Here is a 19,669-nt window from a genome sequence, read left to right as displayed (position 1 = left end):
CATGGATGGGGAAATGTTGGCAGTTTTCTCAAAAAATGCTTGAATTCTAGAAGTTTTAGATTTGCGTGGTTTTTTTTGAGTTGCAAAATCCACATGACGCTGCTTTTTTCGAAGTTTCTCAAGAACCATTCGAGCCACAGAATTCGTTTTGGCATCGTTAGATAGAGATTTGAATGGGGGGGCCATGACACCCACGACCCCTCCCCTGGATCCGCCCTTGTCTATAAATTTTCTTTCGATAGTGACAATGTGAGCGTTCAGTAATTTTTTTTGGGGATATAAATTTCTAAAATAACACTGAAATGGGAACATTTTTAATGTTTGTTGTTTAAGATAAGTCCTATCTTACTGATTATCTGCATATGTCCTGCATAAATCGACCAAATGATTATTTTCGATTATGACAAAATAAATTAGAAACTCTTTATTTATTTGCCTCAATATTAGAGTTGAAGAGAGACACAAATGTAGAGTTATATAGAGACACAAATATTGACCTTTGTGCACAATTTTAGAGATTTTTTGCTACTTACTTGATAAATTTGTTAGCTTCTCAATCAATAAAGGAAGTTTTTCCTATGACTGATTAATAGTGTATATTTTGAAATTTGAACAAATCATTATCGCGTATGGAAAAATAAATAAGAACATCTTTATTTCTTTGGTGCATTCAGTCAGCATATGAACAGATTTAAGTTTTTTTTTACAATTTGCTTGATAAATTTGTTGGGTTTTTAATCAACTGCCAATTCTTGTGAGGTGGAAACTGAAAAAATGTATAAAGAGAAGAAATGTCTCGTACGTGGAACTTTGCCTGTAAAAGATCAATAAACAAAGTTTTGTCTCTGACGGATTATCCGCGTATATTTTGAAAATGAAACAAACTGTTAGTGCATATTAAAAAATAAATTGCAATTTACTTGATAAATTTGCAGGGTTTTCAATCAACTGCCAACTCTTGTGAGGTGGAAATTGAAAAAATTATTATGAAAAAACGAAATGCCTTGTGTGGCAAAATTGTCCGTATAACATGTAGAAGCGACGTTCTATCTCTGACTGAAAATTGATGAAATTATTATCGAAATTTAAAAAATGAATGAGAAACTGCTAATTTCTTTGCTGTAATAGTAGGACGTATAAAAACACCCAAATTTTTACTTTCGAAAATCTGTACAGTTTTAGGTTTTTTTTGCAATATGCGTGATAAATTTGGTGGCTTTTCAATCAACTGCCAATTCTTCTGAGGTGGAAACTGAAAAAATGTATAAAGAGAAGAAATGTCTCGTGCGTGAAAGTTTGCATGTAACAGATCAATAAACGAAGTTTTGTCTCTGACAAATTATCCGCGTATATTTTGAAAATGGAACAAATTGTTATCGCATATCAAAAAATAAATAAGAACCTCTTTATTTATTTGCCGCAATCTTAGGGCTGTACCGGCCGGACAGAAACACTTGAATATTCACCTTTAAAAATCTGTTCAGTTTGAATTTTTTTTGCAATTTACTTGATAAATTTGCAGGGTTTTCAATCAACTGCCAACTCTTATGAGGTGGAAACTGAAAAACGAATTATGAAAAGGCGAAATGTCTCGTGTGTGCACGATTGCCTGTAAGAAACTGCTAATTTGTTTGCTGCAATCTTAGAGCGTATAGATACCCAAATATTTACCTTAAAAAATCCGTAGTTTCATGTTTTTTTGCAATATGCGTTATAAATTTGGTGGCTTTTCGATCAACGGCCAATTCTTCTGAGGTCGGCGCTGATAAAGATTCATAAAGATATTAAATTATTTATTAATTAAAGTTTTTTAAAAATGATGAAAAGAAGAATTGTCTTGTGTGTAAGTTTCCCTGTTTTTACAGGCATCAATAAACGAAATTCTATATATGTCTGATTATCTGCTAATTTTCGGAAAATTGAACAAATTATGGTCGATTACGGAAAATTTTGTTAGAACCTCCGTGCTTTTCGCTCAGGATTAAGAGCCAAATATTTGCCCCCAAAAATATGCCCGATTTTATTTTTTCTGCAATTTCCTTGATAAAATTGTTGGCTTTTCAATCACCTGCCAATTCTTTTCCTCAGTGTTTCACCAAGGAGATGAAGGTCGCTCGTGGTACATTATTGTAAGAGGATCTGTCGACGTCGTTATTCATGGAAAAGGTACCGTAAACACTCTCCATGAGGGCGACGACTTTGGAAAGCTCGCCTTGATAAATGATGCCCCAAGGTAAGCGCTTTGTTAATTATTTACTTTCCTTTATTTTCCATTGGATACGGTGTTAACACCATGCCATAATACATCGAAACAGTATCGCTCGTAAACAGTTTATGCTTGCTATCAAGACGTGTCAGCAAGTATTATGAGGCCCTAAGACGAGATGAATTGCAACACCATCAGCTGAATATTTTGCCGGTGGTTTTACTGAGTGCTTTTCGCATGGATCTCGTAAATTTCCAGCTTATATTGCTCATAACTGAGCTATGAGTGGGTATATTAAGAAACTGAAAGGAGAAACTGTTTTGCTTGTAAACCTTTAATTGCATGATGCTTTATCAACATTGTAGATTCTTGACATAACGAGTTGTTTTATTATTTCCCGTGATTTATTTGTTGGCCTAATTTGCCCCAAAATAAAAATCGTAAGCCTCAAATATATCGATCAACTGGGAAATCGTCATGAAGTTCTAGCAGCACAATCAGGAAATTCTTCAAGCCCATTACTTTTGGTGAATGGAAAATTATATTTGATTATTTCGTTGTTGGAAGTGAATGGGGATATAATTCGTCTTTATTTTCGTACTTTTACCAGGCTTATTTTTGGTATTTAATATCGCAAAACTTTTATCCGGCAATATGCGTGTCCCTACTAAGAGGCAGAAAACGTTAGCAGACACGCGCCCACATTAGAAGTGCACGTCCCAAACGGAAAATAACTCTCCCAGTTATGTCACAAAATACTGCTGAAAGTTTAATGCAAAGTCAGAAATAGCTAATCTGGGCCAGACCTACAGCGTGTTAAATAATTCAGGACCCTTACGTCTTTACCAGCGAAAACCCATTTTATCATTATACTTACGCCCATCAAACTGAGACAAGGCTGCAGAAGAAGAAAGCAAACTAATCTTTTATGAGAGTAACGAGATATTGCAATTAAAACTTGGGGAAAAGTTTAATAAGTTTCACATCACCCTGATGGCAGACGAATGTATAGTTGGAGTTTCCTCAAGGCGGTTGTTTGCCAACCAAAGAGCCTGTTTAACGAGAGCAATCTTTATTAGGGCTTCCAACTTTATTAGTCGAATTTTAAATAATTACGGCTTTGAAATGTGTGTTCCGGTAATAAACCGATGCATTCCAAATGCAACATTTTGTAAGCCAAATTCCAAAACATTTTTGTATTACAAGGCTGTCGACCTGTGCTCTAAAAAACAACGACTTTTAACAAAAGAAAGTCTTAGCTTTATTCTAATTAGAAAAATAGATGCTCTGGATTTATAACTTTTGTTTGCAGAGCGGCAACAATAGTTCTTCGCGAAAACAACTGCCATTTCCTGCGGGTGGATAAGGAGAACTTCAATAGAATCCTTAGGGATGTTGAGGCGAACACTGTAAGATTAAAGGAGCACGGAAAGGATGTTCTGATCCTAGAAAAGATCACTTCCAATACGAAGCAAGTGTTTTCTTCACATTTCAAGTAAGTACGTTCACTATTTAATCAACGATTGTCGACATGGGATAATGAGCATCCCTATGTATTTTAAATAGACAGTGAAAGATAAGATAAGTTATCAAACGCAATAACAAGCCGAATTAATTATTAATCGTCAGTTTGTTCGTCTCTACTCAAATCTACATGTTGAAAAATTCGCGGATTCAATTTTTTTTACTCACCGTGGACTGAAATTAGTGAAATTGACATTGTTGAATTATTCATTTTTTAAGTCTTCTCTCACATAAAATACCCCAGATTTTGCCTCGAAAAGCCGATTCGGGGACGGATTTCGCTTTCTCCCTTAAATCCAGCCCAAATAGATCTGATATGGATGGAAGGTTCAGTTAGGAGAAATAGTAATGAGGTAAACCAATTTATTTACCTTTAAACTGAAGAATTTTGTAAGGGAATTTCAAGAGCCGGTTGTTTCTAATATTCACCGTAGTTGCGAAGAATTTATCAGATTAGGCCGTTCCTTTGCTTAATGTGAATTGCACTTTCAGAGCATTTTACACGGTAAATTAACGCAAATATTTGATCAGTTTGAACAAATATTGATCAGGGCAAAGAACACGACACCGGGATGAAACAATTAAAAACGCCGTTGAACTTTATTAAGTCTTAAACTATACAAACTCTAAAAAATTTGGGAAAATCGCGTTTAGTGTGCCTCAACATGAAAACACTGTAAATAACGAGCACCTCCATCGTTAAAATTATGAAAAATATTTAGTCACTCGTTACTAACCGGTAAATATATGGCGACAAATTGAGTTAAAACTTTAGGTTTTCAGCACGTTTTTTGCGGCGAAAGCGAAACTCAACCTTAATTAATTAATCACACACAAAAGTTCGGCCCCCATCTCACAAGTTCAGACAAGGGAAATATTACTCTATTAACTCCCATTTTCCCGCAACGAAAATCCCGAGCTTTTACAAGGTTTGACATGGTCAGCTTACCTTAATGTAGTGAAATGTTCTTCTGGAGTTTTAAATATGCAACCACTTAATCCGATTATTGCGTCCTGTTTTGTGTGGTAAATTGGATTAAACGAAATGTGGGGGAAATTTTGGGACATCCGACATGTCTTCCATTCAATTAAATTAAATTTATTTAACTCCAAACCGTTTGGGAGTTCTGATTATGCGGGTGAAACTGCAAATGTGCATTTGGGTGCAATATGATTGAACTGAATAGAAGGTTTAGGCTGTGGAATATTTAAAACAAAACGCATTGTGTCCATGCAATTGTTCAATCTTTCAATTTATCGCACATTTGGCGCTGGCAGATGCGGTTTGCATTTAACCATAAATGTGGCCATTCAGACAGATAATGGTGGAAATTAAACATTTAACTGCGCTACCACATTTAAGCAGTTACAGGGAATTCGGCGTAAATTGCTCATTGGTGTGCATAAGCAATTATACTCATGAATCAATCAGTTAAATAATGCAACTGTTTTCCCATCTCAAGTTATCTTGCGCAAATGTTATTCTAATCAGAAGCTAATCGAGTTGAACTTTAATCGAATCCACATGGTAAATCGAACCCTAATGTACTGCAGATAAAAACCAACAGGAAGTAATTGCATCTGCAGCTTTCTAATAAAATTAATGACTAAGGCTGCGGCGTTAAGTCCCATAAATTGTCAAGTCCAAAGGCCATTTTATCTAGTCCTTCTAGCCTCAGAGAAATTGACTTTCAGATTAAATGCTAGTAATTCATTCCAATTCTTAAGCCAAAAGGCATTCGAATAAAAGTAAAATCATTTCAGCTGAGCAAAATTCTGAATTATTACCTCGTCGGCTATTCTGTGCAATTTGAATAAAGTTGATTTGGAATTTTCCAGATTTTCCTTTTTCAAGTAAAGTTTCCTTTTTTGCTTCCAGGTGTCTATTTCTTCTAATTTTTAACACCTATTTAAACGAAATAATTGGAAGTTAAAATGAAGCGCGATTACAATTGTTTCTAATTGATATAGAGAATTGCATCTGCTTCAAATGGGTCTTTCCCCAGACAAATTTAAAAGACTCTTGCTTAAGGAAAATTACTAGAAGCCGCATAATATTTTTGCAGATATACTGTGATGGCGGGAACACCGCAAAAAATGCTGGAACACTTACTAGAAACTAGATTAGATAGTAGAGGAACGATGGGTGGAGGAGATAACTTTATTATTGCTACTGCTCAAGATCCATTCCTGGATGACTTCCTACTGACCCACATTGTCTTCCTTCCAACGCATCAACTCGTCGAAGAACTAGACAAATAATATCCTTTTAAGCTAATTAATTTTAATCCTCCGCAGCACTTTGGGGCTCAGCAGAGAAACATCCCCGAAAAAAATTTAATTTTCCCACGAATATATTCCGGCATTTTTCCTTAACTTGATATACTTATAATATAGACTACTCGAATCAGGACAAGGAATTCATCTTAGCTTGCAAGAGGCGAGTGATTCAATTTGTGTACAGGTAAGAAACTTATTTCTAATTTTTTTATACTTCCTGAAAAGTTGGAGCTTCGAGTCAATCGCATTTGCATAGCAGGAAGGAACCGTGCAAACGAAAAATTTCATCAGTTTTAATGTCAAATTTAAAATTTAAATCGAATTCAAATTTTCTGCATTAAATAGATTTTAAATTGCATTTTTGCACTTTTTTGCGGAAACAAACAAAACTTTTTCAAGGCGAATATCAACAGTTCTATGGTGATTTTAGCTTGAGCTTATTAAAGATGGTGAATTTTTCTGCTTTACTGATTCTTGCTTCTGTGTTAGTGTTTCGCTTAAGTCCTGGATTTTCCAATTTTTCAATGACGTGAACAATGATGATATGTTTAATATCTATGGGTGTTTTCGGAACTGATGCTGTTCGATTGTTCTTTTATTTCCACTGTGCAATTTCACTTCCTTTGATTGTTGTATTTTACAATTTGTCCTGATTTTCTCTTTTAGGTAGTTTTCTGTTTTTAATTGGACGTTTGTATTTTTCCGTTAACTTTTTTGTTCTATTTTGCTTCCGAATTTATATTTGCACGTCTTTTTTATTTGCAGTTTTTATTAGTTTTCGAAATATAATTTATAGCCCAGTGCTGAAGTCACTGTTTTCGGTAATTTTCTCTAAATAATCCTTTTTGTTTTAATAATAATCATCAGTTCCTTTTCAAATAACTTGTATTGACTTTACTTCATGTTTACTTAATTTCTATACTTGCTACCGTTCGCGTTTATTTTCTTGTATTATTTCAATTGAAAAATTGAACTTGTTAATATTCAGCTCTGCTGTTTTATGTAAATAGCTCAGAAAGACTCCTTTATTTCCGGCTTTATGCTTTAAACGCATCAATTATTTTCCCCTGATTCAGCGTCACGAGCATTTACTTCTATTTACCGCAATTATTATGTTCTGTATTCTTTATAATTTGTCCCCAGCTCTGATTTGCTTAATTACTTTCTTTGTGTTTTTATTCCTAATTTATTAATTTAATTTTAAATATGTTTTATAAGTTGGGTGAGAAAATCCAGAAATCTTAGCAGGATGGCTGCTTGCAAATGTTTTCACCAATTGTTGAAAGCTGCTCTACATCGGGAATCTTTGATGTTTCTTACTGATCTGGTGCTGAAAGCTATTTATTCTGATCTTTATGAAGTAAACAGTTCTTAGAGTTTAGTATTAATTGGCAAATTTTGAAAGTTTGTCTGATTAGCTGTTGGTTTTTTAATATGTTCATATTTGTTCGTATGAAACTCAATAATCTTATTACTTATCCCGTTACTTTGTTTTTTATTATTATTTTCCTTGCTTTGCACACGTGTGAATTTAATTTTTTTGCCGTTTTCTGAAAAACTTCTTATTTTGTATGTTATTGAAGTGTGTTTATAAAAGCTAGTTTTAGACTTTGGGTAGTAATTCGCATTTGCTTATCAATCAATTTACGTAATCATTTGCTTCTTTTATTCTACTTTTGCAAATTTTCGATATTGGATGCCTCTTGTTAACATGTGCTTGCTAAGTAATCACCAAGTTTGCTTTCCACGTTTTTTTCTTTTGCTTGTAAACCCTAGTTGTGTGTGATTTTTGTTCTCTTTTCCTATCTTTAAACCGTATTTGCTTCATTTACAGTTGTTATAAGCTTCGAAATTCCAACGCTCCAAATTGCTTTAAATATTTTATTTCATCGGCAATCCTTAGCACCACATTTGTGTTTACGTATTTTATGCTTTAAATTTGCGTCCTTAAATCTTGCTTTGGCCTCTTCAAGTACATGCACATATGCATTTCTATTTAATGTTTCTCTACATTTCCCACAAGTTTTATGTTTTCATAATGTCGGCAAGTATGTTTTTCAGATTATTGCTTCCCGCAACAATTTTTTTGCATAGAGATTCGGTAATCTCGGACAGTTTAACAACATAATTAATCTTACTTTGAACTTGACAGAAAAAATTGTCGATCTTGTCTTAATTTTTCTGTTTCTTGTTAAGCAGTTTCATCTTTTCAATTTTGTTTGATATTTCCATGGCCAATTTGTTCTTTTTTATATTTCCTCGAGCTCGTATTCTCTCATTTTTACACTCAGTTAGTGGACCTGAAAGTTCTTCAATGCTTCGGCCAAAGTTTCTCAAAATTCCACTATTAACAATCATGGAAAATTTCATTCATTTCAAACATGAGTAAAAACATTTTTTCAAGCATTATCTCTCTTTTTGCTATTTTTGTTAAAGATGTTGTTGGGAAATTTGTGCTCCTGCAACATTTGACTAAACACTGTCTAGTTCGGGAATATGATGTTAATATAACTTTGATCATTCTCTTTAATATTTCCTTAAGTGACTGAAACTGAAAGAACTAATATTTCATTTATTGGCGTCTACATACAGAGCAAATTCGGGCACACAATAATTCAAATCTTCGACCGCAGTACATTCGATAAACCTATTCATATTTATTCACAGATGGGTAACTACTATTAGACATCCCGTCTTCGAAGATGACATTGCCGTCGAATTCCTGGAGGATTTGGCTCATGGCCTGGAAAACGATTCAACGCAATTTAATTCGTTGCAAGAGGAAGCCAGCTTAATGCACCATGTTATGTCGCAGTTGAGAAGGTAATCAGATTCAGATCAGTTTGACAAAGTGCAAAAATCGCTGTTGAACGAAATCTCCAAAGTTATTGGCAAACATGCCTTTATGCTCAACGTTGAAGGGCACGGTAATCCGCATTTCAACGGTAATCAGATCCTGACAAATCCCATACTCCCTTATAATGCGGTAGGCAAATAATAGCATTGGAATTTCCAGCCTGTAAATACGGAGAATTGTGTTACACTGTTGGGGTACGCAAATGAATACAGCCGTGCATTTATTTGTGAAAAATGTGTAAAAATTCTTAAATCCCTGTTTTAGGAACTATAAAGGGAGAAGTGCACGAAGTGATTAATTTCTTTTCCCACCTCAGCACTATTATATGCAGGAAACCCAGAAAATGTTGCACGAAATACATCTAAAATGCCCACTGGCACTTTGAAACCGTCGCAAAGTTTAATTGCGGTTTAAACCAAAATAGTGATGATAAATTGTTCTTTATCAGTCAAATTTCCCTTACGGTGCAAAGTCATTTTTCACAAATTGTTCAACCAACGGGCTTAAACAGCGGGTTTATTATTGCAAAAACCGATGCAGTACCTCGAGTGATTAACCAGTTGATTTCGGTTGATTAGCTGCTACAATATTCGCTTTGTTTCTGCAAATTGATATTCTCATGTCCATGAAAACAGCAAATGGACAGCAAATTATTTACCGATAGTGGAATTGAAAACATTTAATGTTCAGGAAAGCATTCAACAATAATAAAAATGTTTTTTTTTATAATTTATAATTATTTTTTAAATAATAATATATACAACACACCATGAACGTATTTTTTCCCAGCCGACTTAATTAAACTGTATTACTTTAAACCACAGTAGACGATGAAACAAGAGCTAGTATCATGGAAACTAATGTTGATATTCTAACTGGAAAGACACGAAACAAAATAAAAGATTCAGATTAAAGATTGAAATAACTGAACTCATCGCAAATGATCCAAAACTCCTCCGTTGTTTTCAATGCACTCTAGACATATTTTTCGAGCGGGTCATTCACAATGTCCAAGGGTTTAACTTCTACAAAGCATCATGAGTTCTCTGATCAAGCTGATCTCGAGTTAAAATCAGTTTTTTATAAATTCTACTTCCCCAAAGAAAAAATCTGGAGGTGTTAAATCCGTTGATCGTGGTGGCCACCTTATGTGGTCCTATCCGACTTTTTCTAAAGTTGGTATTCAAATATTCTCTTTTTCGAAGAATATATAGGAATATGTATCTCCTACAATAGTTGCCGTTTTTTTCCGAATTGCCAACAAAATTTTTGATAATGTTGATAAGTCATCTTCGCAAACTAATTGTCAAAATGAAATTTCCCTTAAATGCGAATAATAACTAGATTCTCAACATAGTTTATTTGCTTTGATTCATGGCCGGCTGTGGTTTAAAGTAATAAAATGCTAAAGTTTTTTCCCATTAAAAAAAGAGTTTAGGTTCGACAACTTCTTTACCTGACTTATTCTGGAAACAGCACATTACTCAGCAATAATTAGAAATAAACGTTTACATAAAACATTTTTCTGCACCTGTTTTCACTCAGAAAATATAGGGTCATTTTCGAATGGATTTCTAGTCTGTATTTTAAATGACATGTCTTTTTGCATACGGTCTGCTGTATTAGGCCGTATATATATGGCCTAGTCTGTATATATATATATATACATTTTCACTTTTTCCGTGATTGTTTTAAATTACACAACTTCCATTTAACAGTCGCTTTTTCGCTATTTTAGGGCGCATTTATCTACGAAAATTCATAAGTTTCAAACAGCAACAGCTACAGAGCAGAAATTTGGTATTTGGTTAAAAGAATCCGTAGTGGAAAAGTACAAGATTGCAGTCGTTTCCGTTTTCCGGTGATTTTTGTAAAATTCTCAAACTTCCATCTAAATAAATATTATCTTTAAACATTTTTTCTAAAAATGATAATTTTAAACATCTGATTTAACAAAATAAATATAGGGATGTGATATATAAGCCGTGCCACTATTTCGTATTAGTCAAAAACAAATATTTCAAAACACAATTATTTTATTAAACTTGCAGCATGTTCATGTAACAAAAATGTTGTTTACGAAAAAACACAATTTTTTCCTGCTTTTCTTAGCCCTTTTCGGATCAAGGCAATTACTAAGACTTTCAGAATCACTTATAACCCCTTAAATTTTAATTACTTATAAAGCACTTCGTGCTCACCGAAAAATGGCTATTTAAACTAATAAAAAATTATTGATTTCTTTGAAGCCCTGGGCTTTTTGCATGAAAGCTTGTTGCTTGAGGACTTCTGACTGCCTTTGATTGTTGATGGAAAATTTTCTCGATTTTACAATAATTTCTTTTTGGAACAATTGAAGGTTTCAGCTTCCAAATATATGTGTGTTTTACAAAAGATTACAATGCTCAAGAATTTTTTAATAATTTTTGTTTAACATTCGGCATCTTCTCATAACTTCTCTAGAAAGTACAAACATTTTCACAACTTATGAGACGCCCTATTTTCCGATTCAAGATTTTTTTGTTTCAACTAGCAAATAACGCATTTTACTGTTACTATTCTGCAACTAACGACTTTTGGTCATTTTTTTGTCAAAAAATCATCAATAGTTTCAGTCAAACTTCTTCCAGTTCTTCTTCCTTCCTCAGTCGTTTTTTCCGAGACCGTGGAGTACGTCCAAAATCATCTAAATTTGATGGGAGAAAAAGTTAATAGCACGTCAAAAAATTGGAATTTATCAGCTTGATTGATATATTCATGCCATTGTCTTTGACAGTCTTTCGATATCACTTCGCACTATCCTCAAAGCGAAACGTGGAAAATTCGAGAGAAAAGGAAGCTGAATAATTTTATTCAAATGAAGGGAAATAAAATTCAATGAATAAAATTAATGTTTTTGTTTCTTATTTCGGAGTATTTGTTTGGACTAGAATTACATTTATCCGTCGGCGAAACAGTATCGTTTTTTCAATTGCGCCCTCAGGATGGATACTGTTCAGTGGAACATTAAAATGGGCGTCACGTAGAATAAAGGTTGCCAAATAAAACATTTGCTGGTTTTTTATGCCCCATTTCCACTACGATATTTCACTTAATCGATCTTGAGCCCAAAGTGTGTATTTTGATAAACAACAACGTGTATTGCTTTAGAAATACAGATTAAGTCTGTATATAAAAGCGAAACGTTTTTCGATTACTTCTTTAGATACTGGAATGATAAAGTTGTAATAGCATCAGAAGCATGCTTTCACAGCCTTTTAAAAATCAGTCAAACACAATTCATAATTAAACATAAAACAATACAGCTGTTGGCGATTAAAAAATGGTAAATTCTCCATTTACCTTTCCATATTGTAAAATGTTTTCCATGTTCGGATGAATTCCGATCAATCCTGGATATTTGTTTTAGTTTATCGGCAAATGTATTAAAATTCAATTTAATGCAAATATGAAGCAACCTAGCTTTTACCACCGCAATAAATTGCTATTGAAAAACCAGATTTATCTGTATATTATATGTTTATATATTTTTTACTTTGTTTTAAAATGTTCTAACTCCAACCCACTTTTGGGCCAAGACGAAAAACCGCAATAACCTAATATTAAAAATTCGCATTTCCCGCTTTGTAATGTAAAATACATTCCGTGTCTGGATGAATGCCGATCGATCCTGGATATTTCAGTCGAATGGCGCTTGGAGGGAATAGAATGAAAGCGACTTTATTTAATAAAGAGGCTTGACATGTAATTCATAAATAATTCGGTTAGCTTGTTCAGCTCAATTTACTGACCACGGAATAGAGTTTTACTCGGGCTTCGGGTTTTTGTTTCAGAAATAATTATTCTTTTATTGCATGTTAAATTTATTCTAATAATTTCGAATGGTTTTTGTGGAGGAGTAATTGCAAAAGCTATTAAAATATCCAGCCGATATACGTCGCAAATTAATTTATAAATAATTGCTCTGGGAGTTTAATCCCCCAAATGGAAACTTTTATTTCCACAATTGTTCGCGTCATAACAGAAAAAGAGGATTAATTTAATTTAAACAGCGAGTAAATTTACAATTTACTGAATACGTTTTCGGGCAGAATTAATTATTCTGGTCTGCTTTGGGCTGAAGGATCCCGCTAGATAATTGGTTGAAAGTTAGGGTCAGTTTCAATTGCATTTTGGGTTGTATGCACTTTGTTCAACAATCTATTCGCCTATTCAAGTCGGTTTCCAACCAGTTGAATAGCAGGACAATAATAAATGTCGCCACGTGGAGACAACACATTTTTCCTGAAACTAATGGAAACTACATTCATTTCTCATGTCCCTCTGTTTCAGGTACCAGGAAGATCGAAAAGCCCACGAAGGACAAAAATGGAAGTTGCCACCCTTGGGACAACCGATAAGCCTTTTTAGCACGGGAGACGACACGAACAGAACGATTATTATGCCACAAGATGACAGTGAGTATTTATATTTATGTTTTACGTTATACGTTGTTCCGTGTTTCCGTCTCTACTTGTTTATATAAAATTTATGGAAGCGTAATTTTATTGGATTTATCCACTACATTAGTGTTGTCTGCAGAACTCACAGAGTGAACTCAAGTAATCGTAAATATTTTTTTTGGATCACTGGTTTAAAGCAATAGGAATAATGTTTCTTTTGAGAGTATTTAGACGTGCTGATGAGGATATATATATATTTTTTAAATGTCAGCGGCAATTTTTCTTAGGAGTTTTAGGATTTGAATGGAACGTTCTCTGAGAATGCACTAAAGTTGCCTTTCCTAAATGTTCCCCAGACGAGGTTTTTAAAAAACAAAAAGGACAATTTGATATCCGTTTTTGAAGACAATTTCATGTTATATATTCAATTCAAAAATACAACTCAACACAAAAAACTTTAGCCCAGAATTTTGGAAAGGTGCCCGTTGAATTTAAAAACTCTTACTTGTTTTGAATGCTTTAATATGCACTTCAAAAATTGTTACAAATTTGGAAGAACATGCTAATTGTTTCATAGCAAAATTCTGAAACCTTCTTTCTAGGAAAGCCCCCAAAAAATAGATGTTGGCATTAAGACGACTAACATTGAATATTGCAAGAAAATTTACTCATTTTCCTTTAATTTTGTCTATCCTTCGTTCTTTCTATTCACAAACTATGGAATCACTTCGTTATTAAAATTGTCTACTTCAGAAATAACTTTTTTTAATGGAAGGATCTGTTAAACGATCTCCGATCCTGGGATTTCTGAGAAAAACTTTGATTAGTTTTACGGTTTGAAAACATCTTTGGGATGCTCACATGAACTACACTGTTTTCATTATTAAGTTGAATTTGCGGTGAACTAGAAAGTTGCATACATTTGATAGCGCCAAACAACCGATACTAATCCACTACTCGAAAACATTGTTAGCGCTGTATTAAGCGCACTTTCCACTTAAATAATGGCTTCATTTTAACAAAATTGTACTTTTGAAAGCCAAGCTAAATAGTGTTCGATAAATTTACCGAATAAGGACAAAATTCAAATAATTTAGGACAAGGGCTTGAAAGCTAATTACTTGTTATTCTGAAAATTCAAGAAAATTAGCAAAAATGTCGAGAGCCTTTTTAAGGTGGAGCCGTACATAAAATTGATTTGATCCGAATGACAAATAAATACATAGATGAGTTACGAAACTTTGCAAAAACATATGAATAAGTGTCTTAAATAAATATAAGGAAAAATTCAAAGAAGGTGGGTTCTCACACCAGACTTGAAATATTTCATCTGAAACGAAGTTAGACTTTTGAAGCAACTTTCGCTTTTTTCTTAAATGTTTCCGATTTAAATTAAATAACAATTATTTGCCTTGATGTGGAAGTTACCAATTTTTCATTTAAAAAAGTGTTGAAATGAAAAGGGACTAAAATTTCTAAAACACCAAAAATTAAATTAAATCGATTTTGTGGAAGATTAAAGAAAAATACAATTCAGTTCATTCTAGCAAAAAATATGTTTAATATTATCAGAAGATAAATGATAACTGATTCTATATTGCAAATATCTGGACTAAAACCCAGAATTTTTGAAAATGAAAGTCACAAAAACAGTGTAAGAAAAATTGGATAATGTTTGCGACAATTTTTTGAATATTATTTTAAATATAATAAATAAATACTTTTAATAAATTTTATAACAATTACTATCTTCTAAGGCACTAAAATATTGAAATCGTTACTTAAAAACCCGTTTTTTCTTTAATCTGGTGTCTCTTATTGTATGAGGTCAACTGCAGTCGCTCAGTTTGGCATCCACCAATGATAAAAATCTGTCGAAAGTTTCAAATATATCAGGTTTTTTTTCACGCAAAATGTACCCAAACTTGTAAACCCGACGGCGTTCTTGAGTCTGCATTATTCAAATGGCGACATGAAGATTTTAATTGGGTAAAATTGCGAAATTTACCCAGAGGGGTGTTCAACTCAAGTTTATATGCAAACAGCACATAAAACTCCCATCAAAACGTAGAAGACGGTGAAAATTTCTGATTTCAAACTTTTTAAAGATTAGGACTTAAAGAAACTGCAGTTCCAAAGACGTTTTATTGGAAAAATTTGCCGGATAATCTACCCATTTTTTGCACTAAATAATAGTTTTACAAACAGAAAACATACACGTTAAGAAACTTGTTATCCAATGGTAAGTCTATTTGGATTTGGTGCAATTTAATGCAGAAGATATTGGGACTAAGAGGACAAAACCTTGCAGTTTTATATAGTTTCTGCTTGTTCCATCAAAATGGTCAGTCGATCATTCAATTCTTTCAGCCTTTTGCAAAACGTTTAAATTCTGCCTTTTTCTACAGAAATTCCTCTAGTCTAATTTATGTATAAAAGTATAGTTTCCCAATGACAATCGACAATAAAAATAATGGTAGATTATCGAACGATACTCGCGGTTGAAAGAGGCTATGGCTTCATAGAGAACGTTTCTTACGAAAAGCTTCTAGTGGTTTTCTTCAAACAGTAGATAGTTTAATACACTCACTTCTAACTGTTTACAAAATTTGTATTTTTTAATTACCAGAGCCCCAAAACAATACGCTGTTAAATTTAAAAATAGATTTTTGCCAACAAATAGATCTTAAACTTCGCATCAAAAAGTGAACAAAGTGCGCCTCGACCACAAGTATTTTTTTTAAAGGTGTGAGCAAAATTAAATGGCGGAGTTCTACTAAGAATTCGCCGATTTGGAAAATTGTCTTTTATGCCGCATTTCAATCCGATTTCTTCAAAATTTCAATCTCCAATTCAGTTGAAATAAAACGAGTTATCATCCAAAAGAACAAAAATATTTGTCTCCATAGTAAAGCCTGCAGCTTCATTATAATTCAGCTAAACAGTTTCACTGAATTTTCCAATAAAGTTTAAAAAATGCAAATTAAATCATCAAATTACAGACACTGTCAAAAAAATTAATCTTTCCGTTCCAATTGAAGCAGATGAAATTTCTGAAATATTGCGCCGGATGAGAGAAACGATTACTCTAAAAATCCGGCAAAATTGCCGAATATACCGGAGGATTTTTTCAAACGACTCCCTCGCAGTTAGAAATATCGTATATCTACCAACAAAATTGGAAAATTTAACAGGATATTTTCCAGTTTAATAAAAAATATCCGCTCTAAAATAATTCCATATTGTCAGCATAACTAACAGCTCGAACCGATGAGCTTGACTCCCGTGCAAACATTAATCGAATCTGTGAAATTAGAGGGCAAATGAAACCTTCATATTCCACATGAGCAAATAAAAACGACGTGCTGAGTGTTTATTATTTTTATTTGCAGTTATTTTTCGTGTTTATTGTGCTGATCATACCTACTGCACTTTGAGGCTTCCGATCGACAGTACAGCAGAAACCATCAAGTTGGTGGCCGCAGATAAGTTGAAAATTCGGGAAGATGAACTTCTACTAGTTGAAGTTAAATCGAATGGGGAGCGAATGGTGTTCAGGGATGACGATATCAGCATACCAACGGCTTTGACCATCAATGGAAGGATTTTTGTGTCACCTAAAGAGCACCTGGATGCTTTGGTGAGTAACAACAAGTTTTCAACTTTTATCCATCTTTGTTAAGCAAGGGAGTCCGTATTTTACTTCCATTTCGGAAACGTACTTAATGTGATTATTTGGGCCATTAGGCACAATACTCTCGTAGAAAATTAGCTCTTTTATTCGGCAGCAATTTCTCTAAAGGCACTTTAAAATGACCCCTGAGTAATTTGCGAAGATTTGAACTTTTCAAGGTACGGCAACCAACCCAGGCTATTTTATCGTTGTAATTAGATATAGCTGGGAAACTCATAAAATGGGCTTGATTCAAGTTTCCAATGTTAAACATGTGGGCAGGAAGCTTGGAGCATATATTTAGAAAATCATATTCAAATATGATGCACTGTTTGATAATGCAACCGACTATTCCACAGGGGAAAGTTTTAGTCAATTACAACAGCATACCTTAAGAAGTTAGCAGATTAGTTATATGCTAACGTCGACTGAGCTCTGTAGAATGATGCTGAGGGCAAAACTGGAAAATTGAAATTTCAGATAAATACAACAAAACTAAAAATTAAAAGCAATAGTTTTCATGCCAAATTTTCGCTCTGCTGGTTACTTTAGCTGTAATCATAATAGACGTTGGTCTCCCTAAGTTAATATCTATTTTAGGCTTAATACTGTTATATAAAGAATATATTTCAACGCAGTAAATCAACTCAATCCCATGAGCTTCCTAGGTCAAAACAATGAAAATGCAATTGGCGAAAAAAGCTTCAGTGCAGCCTAAAAATAAATCTCTAGAAGAGCCCCAAAGCTTTGCAATGGATCGCTGGGGATTGATGGTTATTTAAATTCAAACCAACTGAATCAATCCTATCGAACCTGGCAAACAGACGTGCAAGGCTTCAAACTTTTTATCCAGGTGCAAAGAAATGGACTAGAGTTCAGTGTGAAAGGCGGCTTATCGAATGCTCATCGACGCGAAGGCTTTCGCAGTTTTTAACGACTTTACTCTGAGCTTTTTTTCTTGCAGAAAAGGGTTTTTAGCGTGCATTATTAAGCTAGACCGCCAGGTCAGGATCGATAATGAATACCAAATAACGTGCATTCTAAAATCTGGAACGCTCATACATATTTAAAATGTTGCGGGAAGGTTCCAATCAAAACCTTTACGTGGTTCACCGAGTTGCATTTATTTCCTTAACGATCTAAAATAGCTTTGGATTTCCAGCCCCTAAACCAATACGGCTGATTAACAACTGACGGATTTCTTTTCCAGCTTCCAAAAGATTTCCCGTAAATAATATGCAATTTACTGATCCAAAGCGAATTTTATACAACTTTTATAATCTGATCAAGTTACAAGCGCAGAGAAATCTCGACAACAAAGGATTCGTTAAATTTGCATACTAAAGGAACTGAGATCGTTCAACTGTTTCTTTGTTTCTGACATTTTTCATTCGACAAAATGTACAAAAACTTCAGCCATAGACATTCAGTTAAGGAATCTATTCACATGCAAAAAGGGGGGGTTTAAGGTAGAACGGCGTTAGCAAAAAAATATCTGAAACAAATTTCAATTAAAGAAGCCCTAAACAGACGTTAACAGCTTATACAGGGCATGTTATGTTGTTCTTAAAAAAAAAACTGGTTTAAAGCTCAGCAAAAACACTGCAAGGAAGAGAATATAACTGAATATTTTCTAAATATTAAATATAACTGCTCTAAACTATTTAGTAATAACGTTTTGGATTTATAATCTCGTTATCAATTTTTATTGACTTAATGGGAAAAATTCGGCTATTCTCAGAAGCATTTTACGTCGTAAACACACAATACTTTCATGTTCGATTTTTCAGTAACTTATCAGAACCGGAGATAACGGCTTCAGTGACATCAGATCCAATTTAGTTTTCCGTGTAATTAATTGAGAATCTTTCAATAATAGGATTTCATCTCCTCGATAATTCCATCATTGGCCGAATTTTTCTATAAATTCAGAACTTTGGGAACAAACTTCTAGGTAGGTATTGTTTGGAGCAGCAATAGGACGCGTATGGGGACAAGAACATGGGTTCTTCATATAGGATGATGTATAAACTGAACTTAAATTATCTTTAGATTTTTTATGGTTATTAATATTTCAGGATATATTAACAAATATCTGTTAAACAATTAAAATGATAATTTACTGCGGTATCTTAGAATTCAAACTTTTACGATTGATGATAATTAGACGAGAAGACAGAATAAAATTAGATGCGAGACTATTTGAGAAAATCGTAAATGATGCCGATGATTACAATGATGGAATAATATCAAAAGAACGTCTCGGGAGACGAATGCGCTAACAGTTTGGCAAAATGAATAAAATATTGAAAAAATCTGATTAAAAACCTAAGATTCGTTCGGTTTTAAAATGTTATTCGCATGTTTTTTAGTATTTTAGGTCTTTTTGTTATTTGCATTGTTTGAGTAGGACTTTGAGAGTCTGAATTGTTGCATCAGACGTTCAGAATCACATTCACTTGAAAAAGTGTGAAATAAATTCACTCGCAAACGCACCACATCGAGACGGGCTAAAAGTATGGCATGGAAAGTCGAATATTGAAGAAATGTCAGTAAAAAAACCCGATTCATTCGGTTTGCTTTCTTTAAGCAGAAATTTAAGTAAAAATTGATGGTATCTTGAAGACAGTTTAAAAAATCGTGGAAAATTTACTGAAAAACGTGTAAAAATTGTTTAATTTTCAAAA

At 33.6% G+C, this 19,669-nt stretch overlaps 1 protein-coding gene across 2 annotated transcripts in view; it reads left to right on the top strand.

Moving 5' to 3' along the window:
- The window catches only part of LOC109539619 (rap guanine nucleotide exchange factor 4), a 104,953-nt gene that overhangs the window by 80,323 nt on the left and 4,961 nt on the right, over window positions 1-19,669 (top strand). For both annotated transcript variants that reach the window (XM_048666342.1, XM_019907483.2), the window contains 7 exons: window positions 2,089-2,233; window positions 3,519-3,701; window positions 5,797-5,991; window positions 6,117-6,194; window positions 8,678-8,833; window positions 13,200-13,324; window positions 16,702-16,949. In XM_048666342.1, coding sequence (XP_048522299.1) covers window positions 2,089-2,233; window positions 3,519-3,701; window positions 5,797-5,991; window positions 6,117-6,194; window positions 8,678-8,833; window positions 13,200-13,324; window positions 16,702-16,949 — 1,130 coding nt within the window. The remainder of the gene's footprint in view (window positions 1-2,088; window positions 2,234-3,518; window positions 3,702-5,796; window positions 5,992-6,116; window positions 6,195-8,677; window positions 8,834-13,199; window positions 13,325-16,701; window positions 16,950-19,669) is intronic.

The sequence above is a fragment of the Dendroctonus ponderosae genome, unplaced genomic scaffold (assembly GCF_020466585.1).
Source record: "Dendroctonus ponderosae isolate FM_Combo_2020 unplaced genomic scaffold, Dpon_F_20191213v2 Dpon_F_20191213_5, whole genome shotgun sequence".
NCBI classification, from domain to species: Eukaryota; Metazoa; Arthropoda; class Insecta; order Coleoptera; family Curculionidae; genus Dendroctonus; species Dendroctonus ponderosae.
Note: the sequence above shows the minus strand (reverse complement) of the source record. Positions and strands in the feature narration are given on the sequence as shown.